Source organism: Cucurbita pepo, chromosome 20, assembly GCF_057944985.1.
Source record: "Cucurbita pepo subsp. pepo isolate OVF chromosome 20, ASM5794498v1, whole genome shotgun sequence".
Taxonomy (NCBI): Eukaryota; Viridiplantae; Streptophyta; class Magnoliopsida; order Cucurbitales; family Cucurbitaceae; genus Cucurbita; species Cucurbita pepo.
The window spans coordinates 112,543-134,009 of record NC_141817.1 but is presented as its reverse complement, the minus strand read 5'-3'; the positions used below and the strand labels follow the sequence as shown (position 1 = coordinate 134,009).

The following is a 21,467-nucleotide window of genomic DNA, read 5'->3' as shown; positions in this document are numbered from 1 at the left end:
AGGTAATTCTGTATTAATTTTATAAAAATGGTATACACACCAAACAAATAAGTCAAGATGGCCGAGTTGGTCTAAGGCGCCAGTTTCAGGTACTGGTCCGAAAGGGCATGGGTTCGAATCCCATTCTTGACAATTTTATATCATTTTTACATAAGTTTTATATATTTAATAGACATTACAATTTTAAAAATGTTTCATAATTATTAGTGAGGGGTAGACACGTGATTCATGCCATGCTCGTATATTTGGCATGCACGTGATTAGTGAGGGCTGAATTATTCTTGAGATTAGAACATATATGTTAGTTATATATATATATATTATATATATATAGCCTCCATAGGAGTGAAGAAGCAGAACCAGTTTCATTCAGTGAGCTGATCAGAGAGAGAGAGAGAGAGGCAAAGAAGAAGACGAAATATGGGAGAGGAAAGCTCATTGGTGCTTCATGGAATGTGGGCTAGTCCTTTCGGGAAAAGGGTGGAACTTGCCCTTAAAATCAAAGGCATCCCTTTCGAATATGTGGAAGAAGATCTGCAGAACAAGAACCCATCAACCCTCCTGAAATACAACCCTGTTTACAAGAAAGTCCCCGTGCTTGTCCACAATGGCAACCCCATTTCCGAATCACTTGTGATTCTTGAGTACATAGAAGAAACGTGGAAGAATCATGGCCCTGCCCTTCTGCCTCAAGATCCCTACGAACGAGCCCAGCTTCGGTTCTGGGCTGATTTCATTAACAAACAGGTACTCATGTCATTCTCATTATTCATACACTTTCTTCCTCTAACAGGGTTTGGTTTGGTTTGGTTTGTGCAGTTGTTCGAGGCATCCGTTAAGGTAGTTATGGCGGCAGGGGAAGCACTAGAGAAGGCGATTAAAGACTTGAGAGAGAAGCTCAAAGTGGTTGAAGAGCATGGGGTTAAGAGGCTGTTGGGAGATGGAGGTGGACCACTTGCGAACGGACAGGAAGTGGGGTTTGTGGACATAGTAATGTGGTCTGTTCTTGGAGCTTACAAGATCCACGAAGAGGTCTTGGGGGTCAAAATTATAGACGAAGAGGAGACCCCCGGCGTGGCCTCATGGCTCAACTCCCTCATACACCATCCTCTTACCAAGGACATCTTACCTTCAAAGGACAAGGTTGTGGGGCTTCTTCAGTACGTTAGGCACAGGGCCTCAAACTCCTCTGCTGCTGCTTGATTCCTCCATTTCCTCTCACTGCTCGTCTTCTTAATTAAATTAAGTGTTGTCTCTGCTGTGTCGTTGTCGTTTTGTTTCACTCTGTTCAATAAGGATTTGTGCTTGTAGTGTGCCAACTTACTCTAATGGAGCCCATGAGGGGCAAAATTATCTACTACTTCCCTCTGCAAATACTTACCTTACTATTAAAATTTTAGATTTGTACTTGTGAACGTCACTGCATACATCATCTTCGAAGATTCCGACGTAGTGCTGTCGTTGACCTGGGAGCATCCTCGTGGAATACGAAAAGAGGAGACCCAGTAAAATTCCAGAGTCTTCTTAGCACCGCCAACACAGCAACATAACTCCTTATTTATAGCTTCCATGGGAGGGACTCGACTGATCACACAACCTTAAAACATTTTTTATTAAAGCTCAGGTAGAGGAAAGATTAAGATATGGCAGAGCAAAACAGAGTGGTGCTTCATGGGATGTGGGCGAGCCCTTTTGCGAAGAGGGTCGAACTCGCCCTCAAAATCAAAGGCATCCCTTTTGAGTATGTGGAGGAAGATATCCAGAACAAAAGCCCAGAGCTTGTTAAGCTCAATCCTGTTTACAAGAAAGTTCCTGTACTCGTCCACAATGGAAGACCCATTTGCGAATCCGTTGTAATTATGGAATACATAGATGAAGTTTGGAAGAACAATGGGCCTCCCCTTCTACCTCAAGATCCCTACAGACGATCCCAGATTCGATTCTGGGCTGATTTCGTTCAGAAACAGGTGTTTGAGGGTCTCTTCTTATCAATGACGACTGAAGGGGAAGCACAGGAGAAGGCCATTGAGGAAGTGAAAGAGAAGCTGAAAGTTCTTGAAGAACAGGGGTTGAAGAGTTTGCTGGCGGAGGCAGAGGGCAGTCCATTTGTGAACGGCGACGAACTTGGATTCTTGGACATAGTGACGCTGACAGTACTTGGAATGTACGAGATTCACGAAGAGTTCTTTGGAATGAAACTTGTTGAAGAAGAGAAGATCCCAATTATGTACTCGTGGTTGAACAGGTTGAAGGAGCATCCAGTTGCAAAGGAGGCAGGGCCTCCCAAGGAAAAGGTTTTGGCGCTTCTTCAGTTCATCAGGCAAAAGGCTCTACGCTCCACCGCCGCTTAACTTCTGCAACTCCATCTCTGCCTCAGCATGAATACTGCATAAATAAACCTAAATTTAGTCTCCATTAAGATTATTGATCCATGGATGATCGACTTATATGAATGAGTTTGCAAAATTATTCAAAAGTTGTCTAATTTATGTACTGAACCTTCTATAAACTCGTTGATATTCGTGAAATTTATTAGTATCCAATTTTAAATTTGCCACAATGGAAAGATCCTGAGCGCCATGAGACTTCTTGATTATAAAAATGGAAAGTTGCTTTAGAAATGAGTAAAATTTGCCTACTAGCTGGGTTCAGATAATGCCACGGGGCTTCTCCGGGAACAGAGCCGGCTTCCGGCGAGCAGAAGACGGCGACTGATGAAACGCTGTGTGAGACAGAGACTTGATGGACGACACGAGGAGAGGATGGAGAGAAATGAGTGGAGGAGATTTTTTTTTTAAGATTTTTAAAATAAATAAATAAATAAAAATAAATAAAATAAAATAGTTAAGAGGAGTATGGAATTTTAAATAAAATAAAATGAACAAATGACATGTTGCTAAATTCCGGGTTAGAATGAATAGCAGAGAATTTCACTGCCTTGCGTTATTCAGCAAATGCAGATCTCTTAGAACCTTGAAGCAAATCCACGCTTTTACGTTCAAAACAGGCTTAAATTCCGACCCATTAGTCGCCGGCAAGCTTCTTCTTCATTGTGCAGTTACACTTCCTGATTCTGTTCGCTATGCTGGACGCCTCTTCCTTGACATTCGAAATCCAGATGTGTTCATGTACAACACACTCATCCGTGGACTTTCCGATTCTGACACCCCCTCTCATGCCTTTCTACTGTTTGTTGAAATGCGTCGCAAATCCATGGCTTTACCCGATAGTTTCTCTTTTGCTTTTCTGCTCAAAGCTGCCGCTAATTGCAGGGCTCTCAGAAATGGGTTGCAATTGCATCGCCAAGCTATTGGTTATGGTCTGGATACCCATCTTTTTGTTGGGACGACACTGATCAGCATGTATGCTGAATGTGCAAGTTTGGCCTTTGCACGGCAGGTGTTTGATGAAATGATTGAACCAAATATTGTTGCTTGGAATGCCATTGTTGCTGCGTGTTTTAGGTGCGAGGACGTTAAGGATGCAGAGCAAGTGTTCCATCGGATGCCCATAAAAAACTTAACCTCGTGGAACATCATGCTTGCAGGGTACACAAAAGCAGGTGAGCTTCGGCTAGCCAGGGAGGTGTTTATGAAAATGCCTTTGAAAGATGAAGTTTCGTGGAGTAGTATGATTGTTGGGTTCGCTCATAATGGCAGCTTTAACAACGCTTTCGCATTTTTCAGGGAGTTGCGGCAGGAAGGGATGAGACCAAATGAGGTAAGCCTCACAGGTGCGCTTTCTGCATGTGCACAAGCTGGGGCATTCGAGTTTGGAAGAATCCTACATGGGTTTGTTGAAAAATCTGGCTTTCTGCAGATTGTTTCAGTGAGTAATGCACTGATCGATACTTACTCTAAATGTGGGAATTTGGATATGGCTCGTTTGATCTTTGATAATATGCTGGAAAGGAGTGTTGTCTCTTGGACAGCCATGATTACGGGGCTCGCAATGCATGGCTACGGGGAGGAAGCAATCAGATTATTTAATGAGATGGAAGAGTCTAATATTAAGCCCGACGGTATCACCTTTATATCCATCTTGTATGCTTGTAGCCATGCTGGATTGGTTGATTTGGGATGTTCTTATTTTTCAAGGATGGTAAATATTTACGGTATTGAACCCGTAATTGAACATTATGGTTGCATAGTTGATCTTTATGGTCGAGCTGGTAAGCTGCAGCAAGCTTTTGACTTTGTGTCTCAAATGCCAGTTTCACCGAATGATATTGTCTGGAGGACACTTCTTGGAGCTTGTGGCATTCATGGTAACTTAGAACTGGCAGGGCAAGTAAAGAGGCGACTCTTCGAACTCGACCCCGAAAACTCTGGAGATCATGTTCTTTTGTCAAACATTTATGCAGTTGCGGGGAAATGGAAGGATGTTGCCACTTTAAGAAGATCAATGACTCACCAGAAACTTAAGAAAACTCCTGGTTGGAGCATGATTGAAGTCGATAGAATCATGTATAGTTTTGTTGCAGGAGAAAAGCAAAATGACATAGCAGAAGAGGCACATCAAAAACTAAGGGAGATAATGTCGAGGCTGAGGATAGAAGGAGGTTATGTTCCAGAAGTTGGAAGTGTATTGCATGATATAGAAGTGGAAGAAAAGGAAGACTCTGTTTCACAGCACAGTGAGAAGCTAGCAGTTGCTTTTGGGATGGTGAAGCTGCCAAGAGGAAGAAGTATAAGAGTGGTGAAGAATTTAAGAATTTGCAGGGACTGTCACACTGTGATGAAGCTGATTTCTAAGGTGTATGAAGTAGAAATTGTGGTGAGAGATAGAAGTCGGTTCCACTCTTTCACACATGGTTCATGTTCGTGCAGAGACTACTGGTAATTAGTTGAGTAAACTAGAGTTGAAATTAGCATCGTATGCTAGAAGGGAAAACCTGCAAATAAGCTGATATCAGAATCAAACCAGAAAACTGATAACCTGCTACATCAATGGAGTTGCAACACATCACTGGTCCTTGCAAAAGTTAGCAAGCCCAAAGAATATTGTTGAGTAATATATTCTTTTTTGGAAGGTTACAATCCTAGAAAAGGGGAATTCAATTCTATAGTGCAGAAGGGGAGGTACTAGGTATAAATTCTGACCTCTAACTTTGGGAGAGTCGGTGGTCCATGAGAGATTGTCATATTGTGTTGTAGGTTTACGGATGTTGATCATTGAAATTGAAGTGCAATAGGTTAAGATATTAGTCTTATATGCATGCAACCATGTGGTTCTACTTAGCGATAGGTTTTGTTGGTATTGCTGCTCGTTTCTACTTTTCAACATTTTTCCGCTTCCATATTTTGTTTATGTTCTAGCCTCTCTCACCTTGTCAGTTCTTGTGGTAACTTCCCACCTTCTATAATCTGCTTGTGCCTGGCCTCTCGTATCTCATATACATCCTCTCAAAATAGTTCTTCTTTTAGATTTTGCATTTCAACAATATTTTCAGTTCAAAACTAACATTTTCTAGTATCAAAGCAAAAAGAGGTACTACTTGCATCAGGAGTTGGTTTGTGCTAGGGTTTCATCTTATGCTGGTCGAATGCAAATGAAGGCATAAGTTCGTGATCCACAATTCACACCTCTTTCCAAACATCAAACCATCCATTATAGAGAGAATTGAGAAGGCCCTAATATTTTCCTTATTGTTCCTCTTATGAAGTGCTGAGTGTGGCAGATGGGCTGTTGGATTAAAGCTTTGGTTAAAAGACCTCTGGTTGTGAGTAGAGTGTGTCACGGTCATGCTTGTCCAAAACGTGTTGTCCATGGCCACTTTTCGTTAGAGGCCAAAACTCTTGTCTCATACCACTTTATTGCTTTTTTTACTGCTTTCATGATAATATAATCTTTTTCTTGTACTTTGTAAGTGCGACCGGCATAACTATGACCATGTCTACGTGTCATAAATAAAATAGTTTTCTTTTTCTTTTTATTTATTTATTAATTATTATTATTGCAAATAATTTTTGTTTTTGGTTCGTTATGTTTGAACAATCTTTGGTGTTGTCCCTTTCAACCCATTCACATTTCAAAGTTTTCCACTTACATCCGGATTTTGATACCTAATGCTGCCTTACTTATGGGTTCCATATGGGCCCACCTTGTCTATTTTGTTTTATGGGCTCCAACTTTACCTAATTGGCCCAATATTTCCTCCTTACACATTTTGTCCTCTTTCCTCTTTCCGCTTTAAAAAGTTTTAAAATGCCCATTTTTATTCCTAATAATATAGGGTCAAGCTCTACTCTCTTTTTTTTTTTTTTTTTTTTCATTCTTTTATCAAATTTTTTATTCTTGTCTTAATCTCGTTGGCGCCGTCAGTTAAGCGATGTTTAAATCAAGTTTAGTTCGTAATATTTTATGATTAAAATTATTTATTTTTTTGTAAATGTATAATTTAAATATGAGACATTTATTTTTAATTATACATCCATATGAGCTGAGATATAAGTAGTACCATTTGAATAATTTACTTCTGAAAAAAAAAAATTAAGAAATAAAATAATTATTTTTAAAAGTAGAGGATTTTCATCCTCAATTAAATCTAGAAATCTCTGCTGAATAATTGGAGACAGTCTCGTACGTCCTTTCCAATTCAATCGTCTTTAAATTCGAAACTCCAAGCTAGAGCGCTTCTAGCCATACACGTGTCCCTTCTACTAAGTCAAGACTGCGTGGCATTTCCTAGCTTTGCGTGACATTTATGATTTATCCATAATTAATTTGTTTAATACACGTGGTACCATTTAAGTGGCTTCCTCGAACAGAGTGTGCAAAACCTTAGTATTTAAGTACTTGATTATCTAGATAATTTTTAATTACACGTGGCATCTCCTTGACGGCCTCCCTTGAAAAGACCCATCACTATTTACTGTTCAGTATATGTATATACGATAAGAAATTACAGCTCATTACTACGCGCACACGTGGCACCAGGGATAACGGTTGGTTCTTTAACATGTGATTCAAATTTATTTATTTTTGTAAAATTTGAATATCTAAATACTAAATATTCATATCTAATCTATACGTTTTAAAACCAAAATAAATTTGATATTAATACGTTAGTAGACATAATAATTTAATAATTAATATATATATATATATATATATATATATATATATATATATATATATATATATGATTCATAATAAAACAAAAAAACTTTTAATAATAAGTATTTAAATTAAAGTTATAGATAATGATAGGATGAAGGTGAGTTGAAATGGAGAGGTTTGGAGGGAAAAAGGTGGTGGTGCAAATAGTCAAAGAAGGATGTGGGCATAATCAAAATGGAGGATCAAATGGGCGCATCCGAGTAGTTACATTCACATTTTCTGTTGACTTAAATGCAACCACATTCATTTTATTACACATCCTAGTCTTATGTACTTAATATGATTTCATAACCTTAATATGATTGCATTTTAATTATTTATTTCACTTCCCTCCCTCAAAAATTTAAAACTAATTTTATTAACTTATACTTGTTAATTTACGTCTAATCAATTGAGCCAAGACTCACGACCTAATGTGATATATATATTATTCTTTCACGTTGATTGAATGTTGCATTCAATTGCTTTTATATGCACTTATTTATAACTACCCATATAATTGGGATGCCATAAATGACAACACTATTTTTTAATTCACCACCTTTGGACTCTAGTTCAAAACGCTTTAATTTAGCTCGTGTTTTAATCTTATTTTTTTTAATATACCGTATAAGAAAAAATCATTAGTAGCCCAATTAAGATGTATATTCATAGCAACTATGTATTAATCCATTCATCTAATTTGGTCGATAGATATTTCAACAAATAGCAAACTCATTTATAGTTCCCGTCCTAAACTTATTTTAATCAAATCAAATTTAAATTGTATTCGATGACAAATTGTTTTATTTTTTTCTAACTACAATAAGAAGTTTGATACAAAGGCGTAGATAATAAATGACATAAATAATAAATAGAGAGTTTAATGTTTAATGAAGATTGAAGTGAGATATATAGATTGCATTGTCAGGGGTGACACGTGGGTTTATTTGTGGACATGTCCACATCGACATTTGTCCGGCCAATAAATATAAATAAATAATAATAAGTAATAAAGAAAGTGTGTGTTGGGGTTTTTAAGATGGCAACGTGTTTTATTTTGAAAAATGGTTTAATATTTTACTCCCCACCATAAATTTAGATGAAGAGAGGGAGAAATTAATTGTGGATGAAGATTAATTTCTAAATCCGGAAATGTTCATGCAACTTCCATATTTTCATATTTAGAACTATTGCAAAATTCCTTCATTATGTAATGCTCATGTCAAATTATAACAGCTACTTAATTACTGTCTCTTATTTTCAATAATAAAATCCTCCCCTAACCCCACTGTCTCTTATTTTCAATAATAAAATCCTCCCCTAACCCCACACAATCAATTCTCACCCTAATTGTGGAAAATACCTTCATTTTGTTTTTCACTCTAATTATCTCCATTAAACAAATTAATTAACCTCTAAACCCAAGATTATGGGTTGGGATACTTACAAATGATGATGAATTTTGTTTTTATTTTGTTTACTAAACGAAAAAAGACAATAATGAAATTTCAAATTATATGAGAAGTGAGAAGAGTGGTCCAAGGCATCCCCGCGTGTTGCCTTCCTTCACACATCTTCTCTGGATGATGAAATTTGATGGACGGTTGAGGTTCCACCACGTAAGTAAGGAAGTCCAAATCACCATTACTCGCACGTCCCCACGTGTCATAAAAATCAAAAGAGGTTGTACTTCTCTTCCCTTACATCATCATTCTCATTTTAGTTTTATTTCCTTTCTTCATTTAATGGTGAATAACAAAATTGATGATTTAGAAGAAACAAAATTGAGTTAAAACCAGGTTTAAATTTCCGCTTGAACCCACTTCCAAACATTGTAAAGTCCGAAGAAAAGTGAGTAAATAAAGGCAGTCAATTGTGGGTTGAATTAGGGTTTGGTTTTGGTTAATACCCACATTGAATGCAGTTCGGGGCTTTGTGAGCGTAAGGTGAAGATAAACAAAAAAGAGAGCTGACTTTTTGGTATTGAAACACTAAATGCTGATTGCTGTACGTTTTGACCCTTTTTGAGTGATGCACCCCATCTAATCATCGCATTCCCTGACCCAACTCGATATATATATATATATATATATATATATATATATATATATATACAAATTCTCTACATATAGACACCCCTGAACTGGCGTGGAAATATATGGGTGTTTCCAGAACATAGAACATCAAGAAAGGAAGAGGGTTTTGAGAAACAGAGTGGGAAATGATGGGAAGGCCACCCTGTTGCGACAAAGTGGGCGTGAAGAAAGGGCCATGGACTCCCGAGGAAGATATCATCTTGGTTTCGTACATTCAACAACATGGACCTGGTAACTGGAGATCCGTTCCAACCAACACTGGTAAATTTCTTACCTTTTTCTTTCTTCTTTTTCTTCTTTGCTGCCTTGGTTTCTGCATTAAATTCCTGCACTTAATTTCTTACCTACTCTGCTCTTTCTGTTTCATTTCTGTGCTCTTCCTTTCCCTACAATTTCTTCAACGAACTCTGTTTTCAATATAATCAATTTTTGTCCTTTCAGGCCTGCTAAGATGCAGTAAGAGCTGCAGGCTGAGATGGACTAATTACCTCCGCCCAGGCATCAAGCGTGGCAACTTCACCGATCATGAAGAGAAGATGATAATTCACCTCCAAGCTCTTTTGGGCAACAGGTAATCCAAAATTCAAAATTAATTTGTATTATGATATATATATATATATATACATGTATGTGGTTATGATGTGAAAATTGTGCAGATGGGCAGCCATAGCTTCCTACCTTCCACAAAGAACGGATAACGATATAAAGAACTATTGGAACACCCACTTGAAAAAGAAGCTGAAAAGGGTGCAATCAGGGCCTGATGGTGGTGCCCAAGATCGGTTCACACCCTCACAGACTAGTACACTTTCTAGAGGGCAGTGGGAAAGAAGGCTCCAAACGGATATTCACACAGCCAAAAGAGCTCTTTGTGAAGCTCTATCCCTCGACAAACAAAACCCATTTGGAATCATAGAGGATTCAAAACCCCAAATTAACAATCTGATCCTCCAATCACCGCCGCCGCAGCCGCCAACAACAACAACAACAACTACTACTACTACTTCTGCATATGCATCGAGCGCTGAGAACATCGCCAGATTGCTTGAGAATTGGATGAAGAAGTCACCAGAAAAGTCATCAGAAATTACAACACAAGCTTGCGTGAGCGAGGGATCACAGAGTGCAACAAATTGCAACAACTCACCAGATGGGCCCACTTTGGATGATTCCAGCTGCTTTTTGAATTTCAACAATACTTCTTCAACCTCAACGGCAAATCAAGAAGTCCCTCTTACTTTTCTGGAGAAGTGGCTGTTTGACGATGCAGCTTTGGGTAATGTTCATACCGATCAGGACTTAATTAGCGTGTCATTAGAACCTCAAACTGAAGGTTTGTTTTAATTTTGGTTATACTAGCAACGTTGCGTCTTTGGTTTGCACGGCTTCTACTTCTTTTGTGTGGACTGCTCAGTACACCAGGAGGAGACCAAACCAAAACTCTTTACACTATATCACTCCTGTCCAGCCATAAAGGAAGTGTAAATTAACAACTTTTTTTTTTTTTTTCTTTATAAAAAAAATGTGTGTATATAGATATATATATATATATATATATATATCACATGTACCCAAGTTATGTGCTATATATATATATATATATCATATATACATACATGGAAATAAAAATCATATATTATTTCTCACCTTTCCCAAATGTCTATGGCTTAACTTAGATAATTAAAACCAGTTAAATGCTATAAAACAAATTATACTTAAATTTCGCACCTAACTTTGGCTGTATATGATATATGGAATAAATTGAAATTTTCTCCGAACTGATAATTATGATAATAATAATAAGAGATATATTTATAATATAAAAGTATCAATTAGATAAGATAATAAATATAAATTCAATTCTCTCTAATTTTAGGCCAATAATTGAGTAAATTGAATGTAATGTATGAACACATTAAGGCGCAAGGTGTAGTAGAGAATGTCGACAAGCAGCAGCGTTGTGTAAAGGACAAGTTACAAGGGTTGCATATGAGTTTAGGGTTTGGGTTAAAGAAAGATGATCGCGTTGGAGCGAAAGGAATGTTATGAACATCATTCATTGTCACATTTCCCAACAACCTCTGAATCATAATCATGTTCTATCATATTCCCTAAAACCGCTGCTGTGTTTGTGTTTCTATGGATCAGGAATATGGCTTCGAAATCTGGAAAAACCATGCCATCCACCCTCTTAAATGCCGACTTTGAAATTGTTTCAACCTCAACCTCAACCTCAACCGTATGAACCTCATTAATTGCAGGTGCAAGAAAACAATCATATCCCTCTTTTCTTTTGAATTGTTAAAACAAAAAAAGACACAGGAATTTATGGAAGCAAGAGATCTGTGTTTCGATCGATGCCATGGCTTTCCCCAACACAAATTTAACCATAAACTCTTTCACACACAGATAACAGATCAAGTGGGCTCTTTATATGTATGATATCAAACGAAAAGATGGGCTTTAATTAGGCCAACTCTAAAGTCAGTCTCCACCTTATGTTTATCACAATTATCGAGGGATGAGGGCAGATATGAAAATGAAGTTGAGCCCTCACAATTTCGTATCTTAATTAAAACCTCCACCTTTGTGTTGTCGCACAATGTCAACCACTGCGGCCGCCATTTTCATAATTTAACAACTTCATGAACTATAAACACATATGAACACAGAAGCCATGGTTTTAAGCTTCCGGTTCAGATTTCAAGAACGCATAGATACAGAGCATAACAACTTCACTTTCTTTTCCACACCTTTATAAAAAATGCTTATAGATTTCACACTCCACCCCTTTCAGAGATTGTCCTAAGCCCACCGCTAGCAGATATTGTCCTCTTTAAGCTTTCCTTTACGAGCTCCTTCTCAAAGTTTTAAAAATGCATCGGCCTAAACAGCCCAGCACCTCTCCGCCTATAAATGAGCATTGAATGGATTGGTTGGGGTTTCGAAATTGAGCATACTAATTGGGCTAACCGTGTAACAACATTTCAAGGTATACAAAGCATCACTATTCCATTGGACTAGAAAGAAAGCAAAAGAAAATGGATTGACGTACATATCCAACTGATTTTGTGTGCTGTAAGCAGCCCCACAAAAACATACCTTTTCTTTTCTTTTTCATCTCTTTCTTTCTATGGGGGTCAGAATTGAGAAGAAGCTTAATCAACGAACAATTATGATCGAACCATAACCAAGAATCAAGGTTATAAATTTTGTAGTAAATGAGTATAAAAAGTGGGTGAATTAGGTAGCCTATATCCAGAAGGAAGAAATGGGCCAGGTGGTCAATGTTGGACTACTTGTTTCACGCGTCCCAACGTCGAGCCCAAAAGCCCAATCTAATCATCGTACACACACGGTGCATGTGCAAATAACGTAATTTTCAAATTCATTTTTAAAATATGAAAATAATAAACTGATAGAAATGAGAATTGTAATGGGGTAAGGAAGGAGGGATTTTGTTTTCTCGTTGAAAACCAGTAGTAAATATTGAAGAATACTTGGTCAAAGTGTATAAAGTGGGATTCATTCGCCGTAGAAATTCTCTAGTTTTGTTCTTCCCATTAATGCCTCCGAACCCAGATGACTTCTCATGAGGAATGACCTTCAATCGAACCTGCTCTCTGCTCAACACTAAGATTTGTAAGCTTTCGATTCATCTCCTTCTCTACTTCTAAATGCAAAGCTTTCCATACCATTTCTTCTGGGTTTATACCCATTTCAAAATCGAATGCAAGATGAGCAAATCCTGCTCTTTTGATTCTTGAGTATTGGGTATTGGATTAGTTTTAATGGGTTCGTGAGAACTCCTTCGATAGATGCGAAGTGGGATCCCTTCTTTGTTCAAACCTTCTATTGCCTCTGGTTCGGAATGGAACTTCCTCTGTTTACAACATTGAAGAGGTTTCCGTATTCGGATTTCTAAAGAATCTTTAACTTGTTTGACCATCGTATTGGCGGATTGGTGTTTTTTCTGATTCTCTTAATTTAACGGACTCGTCTTCTGCAATGTTGGAGAAAAGCATGCTTCCGACTAGAATATTTTTATACTTGATAACCATGTCTATGTTCCTTCTAATTCTTTCTTCTCTATTCATTCTACAATCCAACTGCAATTCATTCTTACCCAGTTCAGTACTCAAGTTCATTGTTGTTAACAATACTTCAAGTTACCTAAAACACAATGTGGACAATGAACCAATGGAGCTTCCTACGCTACCTGTGGAAGCTCCCCCAGTGGAATTCGAAGTAGCCATTAGAGATAGGGATATGGATTATTCAGTTTCTAACCAGACAGACTTGGCCTGTGATCCTGCGAAGGCTCGTTTGAGAGTATTCATGTATGATCTTCCGCCTTTACTTCACTTTGGGTTATTGGGGTGGAAGGGAGAAAAAGATCAAGTTTGGCCTAATCTCAGTAATAGAAGTCAAATCCCATCATACCCAGGTGGGCTGAATTTACAGCACAGTATGGAATACTGGCTTACACTTGATCTTTTATCATCAAATGTCCCAAATATTGGTCATACTTGCACAGCGGTTAGGGTAAAGAATTCAAGTCAAGCAGATGTGGTGTTTGTGCCATTTTTCTCATCCTTGAGTTACAACAAACATTCTAAATTACTTGGGAAGGAGAAAATCAATGTGAACAAGATATTGCAGCATAAGTTGATCCATTTCTTGTTTGGTCAGAAGGAGTGGAGGCGAGTGGGTGGAAAGGATCATCTCATAGTTGCTCACCACCCGAATAGTATGTTGGATGCGAGAGAGAAACTGGGCTCGGCCATGTTTGTGCTAGCAGATTTTGGAAGGTACCCAGCTGCCATTGCAAATATTGAAAAAGATATTATTGCTCCTTACAGACATGTAGTGAAGACAGTTCCTAGTACCAAATCTGCCACATTTGACGAGCGTCCTATTTTGGTGTATTTTCAAGGAGCTATATACAGGAAGGATGTAAGTCATTCTGTAACCTCGAGTAACTTATTGGTGTGCTATGCTTCTCTAAGTTTTCCTCTCCCTAATCTTATTTTTCGGCAAAATTATGTTCTGCATCGGTGTTTCATATCATTGCCTGAATCCCTTTGTTGGTTGATGGGAAATTCATGAAATATGATATCGTTAAGATGGACTCGTTGATCTTGAGGAGTGTCAAAATTAAATATTTGATGCTTAATGGATTTATCTGCGCAATGGTCAATCCTGTTATATGCAGTGGAAAAGCCAATGACATGCATAAACTAAAGACTATCCTTTGTCACGCATGATTATTTAAAGTCAAATTGCATTTCCTCTGCTGTGTTTGGTTTCTAGTGTTGCATTGCTCGCATTTGTCATCTTTTTCTTAGGTCCTTTTTAGTCACCATGTGTTCTTATAATTATCTGATAACATTGAAGCTAATGAAAGTTATTCTAATTTTCTTTTTGAATTTGTCTTCAGGGGGGAGTAATTCGCCAAGAACTATATTACCTTCTGAAAGATGAGGAAGGCGTTCATTTTACTTTTGGAAGTGTCAAGGGAAATGGAATCAACGAGGCAGGCCAAGGAATGGCCTCATCCAAGTTCTGCCTCAATATTGCAGGAGACACCCCATCATCAAACCGACTTTTCGATTCCATTGCAAGTCATTGTGTTCCTGTTATTATAAGTGACGATATTGAGCTGCCATATGAAGATGTCTTGGACTACTCAGAGTTTTGCGTCTTTGTTCGAGCAGCTGACTCTTTAAGGAAAGGCTATCTACTGAATCTTCTTCGTGGAATCGGACGAGAAAGGTGGACAAAGATGTGGGATAGAATAAAGGAAATTGTGCATGAATTTGAATATCAGTATCCGTCTCAAAGTGGTGATGCTGTTGATATGATTTGGCAAGCAGTGTCACGTAAAGTGTCGAAGATAAAATCTAACCGGAATTGGAAGAGGAAGAACAGGTACCAAAGATCTGAACTTCTCCTAAAGAACAGTTGATGATGAATTCAGTAAACATAAAGTTTTGTAGTCACTGAGATCTATCATCCTTTCTCCATATTGCTATGGTCATGAATCTTTGCTATGGTCATGAATCTTTGCTATGGTCATGAATCTTTTAACTGAAAACATAGTAGTATTGAGATTATAGGCTGTCTATAGTTGATCTGTACTCAATATTCGCTCACTTAACTTGTAAAGTTCATTGCAGCCTTGGACCTTATCATCTTCAAACTTGTTCAGCCTTGGCTTATCCCTTAAGAATTGTGGTTACTGAAGTTTAGACCAGTTTTTACTTTTTAGGATCAAACTTCAACTTGATAACTTCATACTTGATTTAACATGGACACGTCTCAAACGAAAACTTAACTGATAATTGTTGGATAATATGAAATCATCAACTGAAAAGATGAGTACTACGAGGGATTAAAGAGGAGTTGTTAGAGATATAGCTCTTGCTTGCGGAACTGTAGTGATGAACTTAAAACTTAAAAAATAAAGCTTGGGAAAGAATGTATTTAGAAAACATGGATTAAGTTTTTCTACAGAACATCTACCTATTTGTATGACAGAAGAACTTTGTTTTACATCCAAATAAAGCTGTTTGTTTTGTTAGAGCTTGAGTTTGTACAGCACTGAAGCTACTTACCCAAACAGATGCAATCTTCCACTACAAGAAAGCTACCAACATGAAACTGAACTTCTTTGTATCTTCTTCATTTCTTCTCATCTCAGCATTTGTTGTGAATGGGATCAGATCCCCTTCGAATCCTTCTTTTATTCAATCGGGTTGGATCGAAACCCGTCAAAGGTGCTGGTGCAAAAGCCAGTGTTCTCCCCCAATCGTCCTCAACGGATGCCTCCTTCACAAACTTGAAGCTATTGAAAATGGGAATACGTAGCTTATCCCATCTGAGTGCTAGATCGATGTTGCTCAGCCCACTGGTTCCTTCTGGTTGAAGAACCAAAAACCAAACACAGAGTAGTAGCATGGGCACCCTATGAACCAAAAACCCCATTTATACTCGAAACTAGAAGAAGGGTGGAAGTATCTGTGTTGAGTGAGGAGGGGATGGGGAGGAGAAGGATGTGTGTGTGATATATGCAGAGACAAAGGTTAGGATGGCTCACTGTTGTATGAAGAAGCCAGAGCTTCATCTTTAAAGGAAAAGGACGGCCGAAAAGCAAAAGACATAATTGGGGTCCATAGCTTGTAGGGAAATCTTAAGATTCATCTTATGATAAGCCTGCAAAAGAAGCAATAGGAAGGTGTTTTAAGAGGACTTTGACAGGTTTGAATTTAAAAGGGGAAAAGAAAAGAAAAGGTTGAATGGAACAATATCCTTGAGAAGGCAGGGACTACGGATATTTTTCCTTGTGCTGTCCATTTCATTAGTTCCTTACATCCTGTTCCAATCTTGGGATTGCCCTTTTTTACCAGACCAAGACTGGCCTCAGTTAGCTGTCGTTCCATGTCACCCGACCATAAATAACACAAGATAAGTGCTTTTACGGTTTAGTCTATGTAGTAAACATTATCATAATCATGTGAGAATAAAAAAAGATATCTCCAATGTAAAATATCTCTTTGTGGCCTGCAAGAGAGAGAGAGAAGGGGAGAGACAGAGCCATGAAGCAAATAAAAGACCAGAGAGGGGAACAGAGAGCTTCTACTAGAAAGGAAAAAGAAGAGCAAGCTTTTTCTCTATTGGTCCCTGCTGCAACAAAACTTGGTCTTGAGAATCCTTCTTGGGTTCTCATTATATGCTTCAGTGGAGCTCTTTTATACTTTTATCTGGGGGCTCTTTTGCTTGCCCAACCCTCCACTCAGACCCGACTCCTTTATTTTCTCCCTTTAAAACCTATGAAGAGCGACCATCTTTGAATCACCCTCCCTCCTCTCCCAATCATCCATCAACTTAGCTTACGTATGCCTTCAGCTTCCACAGCCTACCTTTTTTTTTGCTTAAGACTGCCTAAGAATAAGTTCCTTTCATCAAAGATCATGCAAGTTAGCTAAAGTGCGTTCTGAGACACATTTTGTAACATCAACTAAGAAAAGCCTGCATTTCTTCTTCCGTATTATAATATATATTTAGAGGGCCATGAGACAGTTGTGTGTTGAAAACACATCCATTGATTAAATTCCTTGCAATCCAATATCTTGCCAACTTAAACAAGTAGATCATGCACTAGTAATGATATATTAATAGTTAACAGGAAGAACCTTATAGACAAAGCAACCCAATTCTCTGGATTAACCATCACGGATTCCGTGATAACCAGAACGCAAGAGATGTAGATTTAAAGCAGTACGAAGAAAAAAAACTTGCAGGGGATGCCAAGGGGAAGATGGAAAATTACAGTTTACTGATAATTTTTTAAAGAGAAAGAAAGAAGGGGAAAAAAGGTGGAATACAGTAGAATAAATTTAGGTTGAAGTTAATATTTATAATGCCTGTCAGCACTCCATAAAGAAACATCGTTATTGGAGTGGCTCTTGATGAGGCGTCACTACAGGCCCTGGAGCAATGGTAAACTGGAGGCTCTGACCTTGTGCTGCCTGCAGCATAAATGCAACTTCAGTTGCTGCAAGCGCTGCAGCTTCCTGCAAGAAAAAGTAAAAGAATAAACAACAATAACTTCAGGTTTTCAGGAACATTTTGAAGCACAAAAACCAGAAGATTACTAAAGTTTTGCAAATGTGAAGCATAATAAATCAGCTCTTTAGCACACACCTGTCTTTGTCTCCGACGCTGTAGTATGCTGATAGCCCATGCCATAATGTAGCAGGGAAGAAGAAATCCGACAGCTCGTAGCAATAAAAGCTGCCAATGTATATAAAAGTTAACAATAATCAGTACACAAATATAATAGAATTGAAGGGAGGAAAAAAATTTGATGTCTCACTTACCGAGAAAAAAGTGTAAGCATCATCTTCTCCATCACCATTTGTAAGGTACAGAGCGTGCCTCAACAGTAAAAGAGCCAATAACTGTAGAGAAGCAACAGTAATAATCAACATAATAGTGTGAACAATAGATGTTTTATTATAATCTTAACAGAGAAACATTTGGAGAGATAGATTAAGAAGTGGTATAAAACTACAGAACTCCTTGATGTTGAATGACTCCAACCAACTTTGGTTTAACAAAAATCAGTATCTAACAAGGGAAATTAATTCAAGGGTAAAAGTTAGAGTCTCACAATCAGAGCAGCAGATCGGCAAAACGCTGTTCCATTTGCACTGGCATCTGCATATTCATCGTATTCTGCCTCAAGAAAGTGGCGTTCTGCTGCTGCCATAGCCAAAAGTCGTGGATCATGCAAATCTAAAGCAGTTTCAGAGACCGGCCAACCTTCACTGCAAACACATTTTGATGAACAGAAAATCAAAGATTAGATCTAACAACGTCTGTACTAGTAGAAGTAAACGAGATATGAAGAATTCAAGCAGCAAATGTTAGAATGAACAATAATAAGGCCATTCAGAAACTACGTATTAGCAGAAATTCATGAACCAAAGTAGACATCATTGAACTAGGTGAACCAAAATTTACCTCATATCAATGGTAGCATCTTCCAAGCGAGGGGGTGGTACAGGCAAGGTATAACCAGGCTGATAATTCTGAAAAAAAAAAAGAATTAAAATATCAACATGTTGATTTGAACTTCCCATCGATGAAAATAACTCCCAGTACTTGTAGTTAAACTTGAGAATCAGGATATGATTTAGTATTAACATCTCTAACTACCAAACATACTTCCCTCGGTAAACGAAGGGGAGAGTTTGACATCCACAAAGTTAATCTTTAGCCATCATTTATATTTCCCTCCACAAGCTTTTATTGTGCAAAAATGCCAGAAATTACAACATCATAATAATATTTCATAATGTATGAACACACATCAACGATCAACCCAACCACCGTCAGCATCATTTTTCATGAGCCTGACACATCTACTTGATAATACCAAAGATTGGCCAAATATAAAGGTAAAACCTTGTAGATTCCAAACAGAAAGATGATTTTTTCTACTAACTTTTCGGTTTGACTAGTTGATCGATAATCAGCCAGAAGAATTCCCTTAGACACTAGATATAACAAATATTCCAGATTTTCTAATGGTGTGATATAGTTTACCTGATGACAAATTTCACAATTTATATCTCCCTTCTCATTGCACCATCGCTGGACACATTTCCTGTGAGCATACTGGAATAGGGAAATGAATAGAATCAGGGGCATATAAAACAGAATATTGTATCAGTAATAATGATGATAGAATCAGACTTCTCAAGGCATCATGGCACAGGGTTTGATCAAACAACAGATGAAACATACGACAACTCAAAGGTGTGGCTTGAAATGTGGTGTGTCTGTCCTCTGTCAAGAAAACTACCACAACCTGAAAAACAGGTTTCTTTCCATGACTACTCCCAACAGAAAGAACACGTTATTCATTGCCATGGCATTACATTATCCCATTAGCCTGAATAAAACCAACTAAAGCAAAAATACAGATGAAAATTAAGTATTGAAAATGGACTCTTTCTATCATGCTCTCTTCCCACATAATTCAAGTCAGGTAAAAGTCTCTTCACATTTTGTAAAATGAAAATAACGCTCAGAAGCAGTAAAGACAATCACGATCGGCTCTTTGTGCCCCTTTAAGTCAAGTGAGCAAAGCAACCACCTAGGGATTCACAACTTCATAATGAGTATAACCATAACTCTACAAGGCACTGAAATATGCTACATTAGCAAAATATGATGATTTTCTGATAAACTTGTCTCATGACCAGAGAACCATTTCGTTAAACTACAAGGACCATTACCATAGAAGTTAGTAAATGGTACCTTCAAGCTGCCACTGCAAGCACAAGGAATCTCCAAATTCTTAATACTATCCTCTTCCTGACATATTCGACATTCAACTGACTGAATGAGGGGGTCTTCTTCAGATCCATCATGTTCATCCACATCTTCAACAGCAATAGCACAAACAGGTGGCTCTGAATTTTGAGAAGATGAAGATTCTAAAGAAGACCCTGGAGCAGTAGTTCCCGGTAGCGACTGCAAGCTTTCAGGCTTATTGAGGCGGTCCACACACAAGACCATGTGATCACCCATTCTTGTGTAAAAAAACAAAAGCTCCTGCAACATCAAAGATATTACTTCGACACATGACAAAATATTGCCCTGATTTCTCATGTCACATTAATGAAGCTGTACTTCAAAGGAATTAAAAACAAAGAATACTGTAATTGATGTAACTTGTCTATAAAAATAGATTGAAGTTGGATTCTTAAAGAAAAAAATAATTACATACCTTCAAACTTCTCTCTTGTGCTCGATTTCCCTCAATTCTCGAAGCCCTCAGCTACAAAACGAAGAAACCGCAAGAAAACTTTAAACTCCAAGTAATTGCATCATAAAAGGCCGAGTCACACTCTAAAAATCAACTCCTCCCGCAAACAAAAGATTTCATTTTTCTGATCAACAACTTTTGAAACTATATCTTTCAATAACAGTATATTCCTTACAAAAAAAAAAAAAACAAAAAAAAAAAACAAAAGGTAGAAATCCTTTCTTCCAAAACAATCTAACTACAAATTAACACCTTTCTGCTGCAAAACCATCGCAGCTAAAATGTGGGCACAACAAGTAGAAAAGAATCCCTCAACTTCGCTCACTCCACCTTACAAGTTTTAAGAAACATCATACAAGATAGAAAAAAAGAACCCAGAGTTCAAACTTTCAATTTTCAACTCAACAACAAATTTCAACCATTTGCTAAGCTTACAGGAACCAAAAAACATACCCCCCCAAGAAATGAATCCACAGAAAGCCCTAAAACCCGATGATCAGACGAAAAGCAGAAAACTAAATTGCAAGCCCATCAACAAGCAAAAAGAAAACAATGGAAGTTGAATAAGAAGATGAAAGTGGGGGAAAAAAACCTTCAAAATTTGGTTCAGAGTCTCACGGAGGTTGCAAAAGGGAAGTCTTAGCTCCGCTCCCTCAGAAACTGTGTATCGGTGACACAATCCGATTGTTTGTAGGCTTATGAAGGAAGGGGATCTTTTGCGTTTGTCTGTATTGGACTCGGTCCTCTCTTTCTTTCTTTCTTTCTTTCTTTTTTTCCAAGTTCAAGAGCTTCGGAAACCCCGAGCCTTGCTTCGGTAACGTTCGTCTAAAGTTAACGCCTCGTTGACGTTGAATCAGTTCGGTGAAAGGGAGGGTCTCAGTGCATTGTGACGGACGGCAAAGAATCAACGTTTTTGGTACACATTT

The 21,467-nt window shown here is 37.9% G+C and overlaps 6 protein-coding genes and 1 non-coding gene across 8 annotated transcripts; 6 read left to right on the top strand and 1 right to left on the bottom strand.

The window, feature by feature from the left end:
• Positions 1-51: 51 nt before the first annotated feature.
• TRNAL-CAG (transfer RNA leucine (anticodon CAG)) lies at positions 52-132 on the top strand. The gene has a single exon. It is a non-coding gene; the product is annotated as a tRNA-Leu (tRNA).
• Positions 133-348: 216 nt separating this feature from the next.
• On the top strand, positions 349-1,360 carry LOC111783413 (glutathione S-transferase U9). The gene is made up of 2 exons (XM_023664337.2): positions 349-747; positions 820-1,360. The coding sequence occupies exons 1-2, from the start codon at positions 421-423 to the stop codon at positions 1,201-1,203; spliced, it is 711 nt and encodes a 236-aa protein (XP_023520105.1). The 5' UTR covers positions 349-420; the 3' UTR covers positions 1,204-1,360.
• Positions 1,361-1,580: 220 nt separating this feature from the next.
• Positions 1,581-2,560, top strand: LOC111783238 (glutathione S-transferase U9). The gene has a single exon (XM_023664147.2). It carries the CDS (start codon positions 1,644-1,646, stop codon positions 2,349-2,351), a length of 708 nt encoding a protein of 235 aa, XP_023519915.1. The 5' UTR covers positions 1,581-1,643; the 3' UTR covers positions 2,352-2,560.
• A 132-nt stretch (positions 2,561-2,692) lies between these two features.
• On the top strand, positions 2,693-5,218 carry LOC111782729 (Tetratricopeptide repeat (TPR)-like superfamily protein). Its single transcript, XM_023663520.2, has one exon. The coding sequence runs from the start codon at positions 2,914-2,916 to the stop codon at positions 4,840-4,842; it is 1,929 nt and encodes a 642-aa protein (XP_023519288.2). The 5' UTR covers positions 2,693-2,913; the 3' UTR covers positions 4,843-5,218.
• Positions 5,219-9,222: 4,004 nt separating this feature from the next.
• Positions 9,223-10,730, top strand: MYB94 (myb domain protein 94). 2 transcript variants are annotated; one of them, XM_087120369.1, is made up of 4 exons: positions 9,223-9,461; positions 9,642-9,771; positions 9,857-10,476; positions 10,560-10,730. In XM_087120369.1, exons 1-4 carry the CDS (start codon positions 9,326-9,328, stop codon positions 10,688-10,690), a joined length of 1,017 nt encoding a protein of 338 aa, XP_086976495.1. In that variant the 5' UTR covers positions 9,223-9,325; the 3' UTR covers positions 10,691-10,730. The 2 variants fall into 2 exon arrangements, with proteins under 2 accessions (XP_086976495.1, XP_023519466.2); XM_023663698.2 differs by having other exon boundaries at positions 9,227-9,461; positions 9,857-10,591.
• A 1,902-nt stretch (positions 10,731-12,632) lies between these two features.
• On the top strand, positions 12,633-15,451 carry LOC111782864 (putative arabinosyltransferase ARAD1). Its single transcript, XM_023663691.2, has 2 exons — positions 12,633-14,156; positions 14,641-15,451. The coding sequence occupies exons 1-2, from the start codon at positions 13,209-13,211 to the stop codon at positions 15,166-15,168; spliced, it is 1,476 nt and encodes a 491-aa protein (XP_023519459.2). The 5' UTR covers positions 12,633-13,208; the 3' UTR covers positions 15,169-15,451.
• Positions 15,452-17,332: 1,881 nt separating this feature from the next.
• On the bottom strand, positions 17,333-21,323 carry LOC111782870 (uncharacterized). The gene is made up of 9 exons (XM_023663699.2): positions 21,134-21,323; positions 20,503-20,553; positions 20,031-20,327; positions 19,314-19,385; positions 18,729-18,796; positions 18,376-18,532; positions 18,083-18,163; positions 17,907-17,996; positions 17,333-17,776 (listed from the first exon to the last, which is right to left on the bottom strand). Exons 3-9 carry the CDS (start codon positions 20,301-20,303, stop codon positions 17,654-17,656), a joined length of 864 nt encoding a protein of 287 aa, XP_023519467.2. The 5' UTR covers positions 20,304-20,327; positions 20,503-20,553; positions 21,134-21,323; the 3' UTR covers positions 17,333-17,653.
• Between the last annotated feature and the right edge of the window lie 144 nt (positions 21,324-21,467).

Coding starts and splice junctions, on each gene's coding strand:
- LOC111782729 (XM_023663520.2), top strand. CDS start 2,914: ATGAATAGCAGAGAATTTCACTGCCTTGCGTTATTCAGCAAATGCAGA.
- LOC111782870 (XM_023663699.2), bottom strand. CDS start 20,303: ATGGGTGATCACATGGTCTTGTGTGTGGACCGCCTCAATAAGCCTGAA. Junction 18,164..18,375: donor GCCGATCTGCTGCTCTGATT/GTGAGACTCTAA, acceptor GCTTCTCTACAG/TTATTGGCTCTTTTACTGTT. Junction 17,997..18,082: donor ATGCTTACACTTTTTTCTCG/GTAAGTGAGACA, acceptor ATACATTGGCAG/CTTTTATTGCTACGAGCTGT.
- MYB94 (XM_087120369.1), top strand. CDS start 9,326: ATGATGGGAAGGCCACCCTGTTGCGACAAAGTGGGCGTGAAGAAAGGG. Junction 9,772..9,856: donor CAAGCTCTTTTGGGCAACAG/GTAATCCAAAAT, acceptor AAAATTGTGCAG/ATGGGCAGCCATAGCTTCCT. Junction 10,477..10,559: donor GTTTGACGATGCAGCTTTGG/GTAATGTTCATA, acceptor TGGTTATACTAG/CAACGTTGCGTCTTTGGTTT.
- LOC111782864 (XM_023663691.2), top strand. CDS start 13,209: ATGTTGGAGAAAAGCATGCTTCCGACTAGAATATTTTTATACTTGATA. Junction 14,157..14,640: donor GAGCTATATACAGGAAGGAT/GTAAGTCATTCT, acceptor ATTTGTCTTCAG/GGGGGAGTAATTCGCCAAGA.
- LOC111783238 (XM_023664147.2), top strand. CDS start 1,644: ATGGCAGAGCAAAACAGAGTGGTGCTTCATGGGATGTGGGCGAGCCCT.
- LOC111783413 (XM_023664337.2), top strand. CDS start 421: ATGGGAGAGGAAAGCTCATTGGTGCTTCATGGAATGTGGGCTAGTCCT. Junction 748..819: donor CTGATTTCATTAACAAACAG/GTACTCATGTCA, acceptor TGGTTTGTGCAG/TTGTTCGAGGCATCCGTTAA.